Source organism: Nylanderia fulva, unplaced genomic scaffold (assembly GCF_048542155.1).
Source record: "Nylanderia fulva isolate GAGA-0341 unplaced genomic scaffold, ASM4854215v1 Scaffold8, whole genome shotgun sequence".
Taxonomy (NCBI): domain Eukaryota; kingdom Metazoa; phylum Arthropoda; class Insecta; order Hymenoptera; family Formicidae; genus Nylanderia; species Nylanderia fulva.
In genome coordinates this window covers 1787290-1794191 of record NW_028190916.1, presented here as the reverse complement: position 1 = coordinate 1794191, position 6902 = coordinate 1787290, and the positions used below count along the sequence as shown (strand labels likewise).

The 6902-nt window shown below is 29.2% G+C and overlaps 1 protein-coding gene across 1 annotated transcript; it reads right to left on the bottom strand.

Moving 5' to 3' along the window:
• Positions 1-2860: 2860 nt before the first annotated feature.
• On the bottom strand, positions 2861-5897 carry Sply (Sphingosine-1-phosphate lyase). Its single transcript, XM_085489143.1, has 9 exons — positions 5535-5897; positions 5294-5442; positions 4960-5175; positions 4672-4880; positions 4333-4569; positions 4057-4266; positions 3736-3974; positions 3378-3645; positions 2861-3303 (listed from the first exon to the last, which is right to left on the bottom strand). Coding segments are annotated over exons 1-9 (1632 nt in total). The 5' UTR covers positions 5537-5897; the 3' UTR covers positions 2861-3201.
• Positions 5898-6902: the final 1005 nt, after the last annotated feature.

Here is a 6902-nt window from a genome sequence, read left to right as displayed (position 1 = left end):
GGGAACGGTCCACGAGATCGTTAACGAAGATAAATATAGTAACAATTACAAGCAGCTGCGAACTGAGCAATACGAAATATTCATCAACATTTGATTTTTTCAGTGATTCTTAAAACGTCAATTGTGCATTCATTTCATGTTTGCGGATATAGAAATTTTTTGTCGAAGAATCATCAGATTATAGAAAACTTTCGCACATTATGCTGTAATCTCGTGCAAAAGTAACAAACAATAAAAGGAGGGTGGAATTGATATACTTCGATAAATTCGCTTAAAAAATATATAATAAGCAAGTTAAGAAATTTTTTCACGAATCTTTTTATGACAAATTCATTTTAATTGAATCAATTACGCGTTACACTATTCGAGTCATTTATTTCCGATGCTGTGGAGGATCGGACGTGCGCGGGAAAAATATACTTTATTATCGTCCTCGATGTGACATATGAGCTTCTCATAATATGAGTTTTCTCTCCTCTTTATTTTGCGTCCGGATATAAAGTTACATATAGATATCAATATTATTCTGGATTGTTCAGACATCAGAAAGAGAAGCGGCGTTAGTCCGGCTTTACTAAGGGAAAGCCATTATTTCAGAATGAAATACAGCCTGTGAGGATTGCGTATTTGTCATTTATGTAATACAAGTCATATGAAAAATATCATCTAGCAGAAGATAAAAGGATACATATAATATACATCAAAATTACTTGATTCGCTATTTATCACTTTAATATTATTACGTTAGAGAGAATGTCAGAGTCAATAAATTTTTTGTCAATAAGTTTTTTGCGTGTATATGTACCGACTGTGTCGAAAGAGTAGAATACCGCACCGTCGTTTTAAAGTGATGTGTCACGTTTGTAGCATCGTCCTTCTCTCCGTTTTTGCTGTCGGGTGAGTGTTTGGGTAGTGGGTTCTTCCCGGTTTTTTTAATTATTAATTCTTGTGAGATTTTTCTACGTTTAATTTATACTATGTTGATTAGTGTTAGTAAGGGAGTCCACTGCTCTGCTTCCTTCCTGACGATGGTCACCGTTAGGGCGGACACTCCGGCCCGCAGACAGGCCGGACGGTTTGACTAGGGAGGAGACTTGATATTTAATTTATTGGCCGGGATTGTATGTATACGAGGTTTTTATAATTTTCTGATTATACCGTTATCTTTTATTATTGTTTGCAGCTACTGAAGAAGACTGAAGTGGGTCGAACAGTTTAGAATTTAATACATGAGTTTGATTTGAGATTCTCATTTTTAATTATTAATTGTGCATGTTCATCCGCACAGGCTCCGATTGCCGTCGAGATTTTATTTTTATTGTAAACCAATTACTTTGAGACCGAGATTATCAGGTTTTTTTATAATATTCCAATAAATATCTATGCACGCTTATTGTTTCTTAAGTCTTTTGTAATTTTTTGTTGTAATCGATTTGTATTTTATATTCGCCACGTTTATAATTACTTTTGACACATTTAAATTCTTTTATTTAATATGCTGTGTATTACGATGAACGTACATTATTGATATATCTTGTGTTCATTCGTTTCAAATTAATACCAATATGACCAATTTCAATGCATACCGGTACATTTTCGCACTTGCTCCGGAATGTATTGTGATTCAATTTTATTTTATCTAAAGCGTTGCTAAATACGCAATTATATATCATATATATATATATATATATAATATATATAACATGATTATAGCGATATCCAGGCGAGATCACATCGGCATTTGCCCTCATAACTACTTTCATGCATACGATAAAATATTTCTCATACTGAAGCACATTGATATCGTTCAAGTATGCTCTCGATGAACAAAACCGGTGCGACATTCCGTTTATTCGAGCCCTAACTGGTTATGAGTAAATATATATTGAATTTACAAACACGCGATATAATTCTACTACAGATTTGATAATAATTTAATTATGCAAGGTATTATCTGAAAATTAAAAATATATTGATGCATGAGGAAACAAATAATAAGTGAAATTAAATCGATTGTGATACATTAGCATTAGGCAGTTATTGTAAGAAAAAATAGCTTTCTATTTTTCAAATTTTTATATTGATTGAAGAAAGATATTTATAAGGAAAATACAATTATAAAATATCATATTTATTTATGCTATTTATTGAATTTTCTTCAAAGAACTTTCATTAAGAATGAAAATGAGTATGATTTGCATCTTATTCCCTTCTTATGTCTTTCATTATTCTTCTAACGTGATTACGCGTAGTCTTAAAACAGTCGCAATTTTCTTAATGTAGTCGAGTTAAAGAAGTAAATCAGTAGAAAATGCAGTTTAGATAGGAAAGTAGATTAATAGAGACGTGGAATAGCTATTTTAATGTGAAGATTACGAAAGGATTTGGCAAAAGAAGAATTAAAAAAAAATTAAAGAGATTTTAGCTTATCGGAATGAAACACATTTAGCGTTGAATATGATAAAGATAAGAATGTAGACCAATACAAAAAGAAAGGAAATAAATATTATCAACTTGGAAAATTATACGTATTATTTATTTGGAGATAAAAATTCAATAATTATATATAGATTTTTCTTCATATATAACTTAAACATACCGGCACCATAATGCAATGATATCAGCAAAATATATAATATATATAGCAATACAATTTATATTTTGATATATATAAATATATATATATTTCAGTTAAAATATAAAATATATAAAATGTATATAATTTTATCGAATAATAATATATAACTTCAAAAAATTCAACTCAATTTATTCTATTCTTGTGGAATCTTCTATATAATAATTTTGAGCAATTGCATATACTTTTTCTTATGTAAAATAATTACGAGGTATAAGATCAGTCTTTAATATACATAAATGTAAAATTTAATCTATATATAGAAACGAGATCACTCGAGGATAAGAAAATTGATTTCTTTCTTATTTTGAGAGTGATTGTACTATACAGTAGTTTTTCGGTTTATTCTATAATATATTTTATAACATACAAAAGAATATTCTTTCTTTCTCTCTCTTTTTATACTTTGATAAAAATATTTGTATATTTGCACGAATTTCCACTGAAAGAATAGTTATAGAAAATATATTTGAATTTTAATCCTTAATCCATCACAGGAAGAAAGAATGTGTTTTATATCTTCATTGCATAAATTATCACTTCTTATGATGAGATGATTGACATGTTTAGCTTTCTTTAGTATAATACATAGAATCCAAAAAGCATCTTGTAAAATCGCCAACCACACTTCTATCTGGGATGCTTTGACTCATTCCATACATTGCCAACTGAAAAATATTACATAATATAATTAGCATCTAAAAAATATCTGTTGATAAATTCTAATTTTACTAAATATTACCTTTCCTTCCACCAAAGTATTACGAGTTTCCAAAATCGTTGTCAATTCAGACTTCATGTCCTTTAAGAATTGATCAGCCACTCCTGGCTCAGTATGCATATGTGTAATACATATGTGCATACCACAAGGAAATTGTAGGGTGTTCAAATTCCAGCCTTTGGCGCTGAGAGCTTCCGATAGTCGATAAATGTGAAATTTATTAGAACCTATTGCAATGACAGATGTGGCTGGTTTACCAAATATGAAAATCCCATCCATTTCTCTCAAACTACAATCAATTTTTGAAAGATCACATAACATGATGTCTTGAGAATTAATTGTAATATAAATCTTATCCCTTATTGTTAGATGTACATACTTTTGTTCAATATATTTTGTAGTTTCTATAATTTTCTTGGTAGATTCCACATAATCATTGTATCCTAAAAACATTAATGTGGCCCAGCAAGAAGCGATAATGCCACCAGCTCGGGAACCATTTATTGTTGGAGAACCATAAATACCACCAGGCCAATCCGTACTTATCGTATATTGATAGTGTCGATACATTTTGTTCCGATATAAAATTATTGAAGATCCTTTTGGCGCATACCCATACTGAAAAATCATATGTGATTATTTGTATATGAACTTATATATAAATTTAGTTATTACACTGTAATACAAAATACACAAGTACCTTGTGGGTATCAGCTGATAAACTAGCAACACCAGGTAGTCTAAAGTCAGATAACGGTGAATGATAACCAGCATCAGGCATAAAACAAGTGAGAAAACCACCTAGACAGGCATCTACGTGAACTGGTATATTATATTTCACACCTAATTCAGAAATTGCTTCAATATCATCCATTGTTCCATAAGGAAAATTGGGTGCAGATCCTACTAACTATCACAAATATATGAATAATTTGTGAGAATAAACTTATAACACATAAAATAACATGTGTCTTACCATTATTGTATTTTTCGTGATTGCCTTTTTCATGGCATGGATAGAAACTGTAAAACTATCTGGATCAACAGGTATAGCACGTATTTTTATATTTAAATATTGCGCAGCTTTGTCAAATGCTGCATGAGCAGTGACCGGCATTACTATTTCTGGCTTCTTGATGCCTTTAACTTCACGACCATAATCTCTAAATGTTTTACACGCTAATAAAATCGATTCTGTGCCGCCTGTAGTCATCTAAAAATATATTTATAGGAGATTATGTTATATCTATACATCTCTCTTTCTCTAATTTGTACAATTTTTATAATTTTAATAATAATAGAAAAAGCTACTTGCAGTTCCACAAGTTTCTTTGTCTCCATGAAACAAGTCACAGGCTATTCTAACGACTTCGGCTTCCATCTTACAAATTCCTGGGAATACATCTGGATGTAACGGATTAGTGTACGATGCAACTGCATACACAGCTCCCATCAGATGTTTAAGATCACTGTTGGTTCTATAAACTGCACCAGACACACGACCTGATTGCCAATCATAATCACCTAGCAAGATTCAGATAAAAATTGAATTAAAGTACTATATCAAAAAGACAGGTTACGAAAGTTAGTCAGTTTAGCTTACCTAAGTTAACAGATTGCTTCACTAAATGTAATATTTCTTCATTATTTAGACCATTTTTAGGAAGATGTACAATAAATGAAGATTCTTTAAGTCTGTGCACAACATCTTTTTCAAAGTTTTCATTAATATTAACTAGTTCTTTATTTATTTTATCACGAATAGAGGGAATGTAACGAGCTAACTTGAACAGCTGTTTCTTTCCACGGTTCAACAGACCTGCAACATATTAATTATGAAAATACATAATAAATTCTCTAAAACAAATAATTAACACAATATATATATATAATATATTCAATATATTTAATATATTCAATATATTTATAATAATTACTTTCATCTTGACAGAAAATAAAGTTCCACAACCATACTGTAGCGAGTGTAGCTGTACTGGTCATAGTTACTATTTGCCATGGTTCCTTGTTCTGGAATGCATTATTTACAATTCCTGGTATAGCATCCACATAGAGGAGACGCATTTTCCTTTAAAAGAAAATAATAATATATGCTTTATTAAAATTACAATGTACGTAACTCTCTATTACACTATAAACAACTAAGTATACTATGCATACATGTTGATTATACATTAGACTTGTCACCTGTCATTAACTCATTGTTAAATTACTTGCATAAGTACTGGGAGGAATGGAGAGAATCCTTTGTTAATGATTGGAGACTAAAATTGCTCCAATAATTTAACGCTTACCTGGATTCACAATTAGCTGTTATTAATAGCACAAAAATTTTAATTTCTAATTAAATAGAATGACTTGGCACTGTTTGCACTTTCAAAACGGAATAATATCTCAATGTTCTTTAACAAGCGCTTATCTAAACTCGATGCTGATCAGACGACTACAAAATACTGATAGTGTCTGACGAAAATTCGCACTTGAGACTGCTTATCTACTAACGCCCTCTCGGCAAAGACTTACAGATGTGTGAGAAGAATAGGTTTTCTTATAAAGAAATATTACAATAGTACAAAAACATGACAATAGATGTATATATACATAGTTTTTTTTTCTTTTTTTTTTTTACGAAAAATGTGGAAAAGGTCATCACAATAAAATATTGCAACATTGAAATAAATTTTATAAGCACGTAACATTACGATGTTTCAAAAAGTAAGACAGATTTTCATTACAATGACATAGCATGAGTGATATCGTTTATTATCTTGCATGTTTGTTTTTATCTACAGATCTTTACGTAAATGCATAAATATCTTGTAAATACGTTTTTAAATTTAAATATTGCTTTGTCATTGGAGAACATACATAATACAGTTTATTAATAAAAAAAAAAATAATATATACAATACGCTAAATAATATCGCACAATCAGTTTCATTATCAACATTAATTTATGTTGCTATGCATTTCAATTTTCAAAAAAGAGAATTGTTACATATCAATTAAAATTAATATATAAGATATTTATATTAAATATATTATCAAAAAGTTATGAATTATTCAAATATTTATCAAATATAAAATAGTTTTCAATTAACATTACAGATCTTTAAATTGTTGAATATAAATATGTCGAAATTGAAGAATTAAAACTAGCAGAATCTCATAATAATATATATTTTATAAGTTTTCTTACGCTAAATATATTGTGAAAAAGTTACGAATTAAATTATTCATTGAAGATTTACCAAATATAAAATAGTTTTCAATTATGTTTATTCAAATTTACACATCTTTTTTAAATTGTGAATATGTCGAAATTGAAAAATTAAAACTGGTAGAATCAAAATGTGTCAAAATTAAAAATATTCAAGAGAGAATGCAAAAGCTTATAGACACAAAACATCTTTTTTTATATGTATATACATTTTTTTGTGTGTACTTCATGAATTCATATTCAGCGACTTAAAATATATTCTTAAGAATATTCATAAATAATGTTGATCGCCAGTGACAATTTAAAAA

Bases quoted from the DNA above. Each gene is read 5' to 3' on its own strand.
- Sply (XM_085489143.1), bottom strand. The intron at 3,646-3,735 runs GTATGTACATCT...AATTGATTGTAG, and splicing joins ACAAAATATATTGAACAAAA to TTTGAGAGAAATGGATGGGA. The intron at 3,304-3,377 runs GTAATATTTAGT...AATATTTTTCAG, and splicing joins ATACTTTGGTGGAAGGAAAG to TTGGCAATGTATGGAATGAG.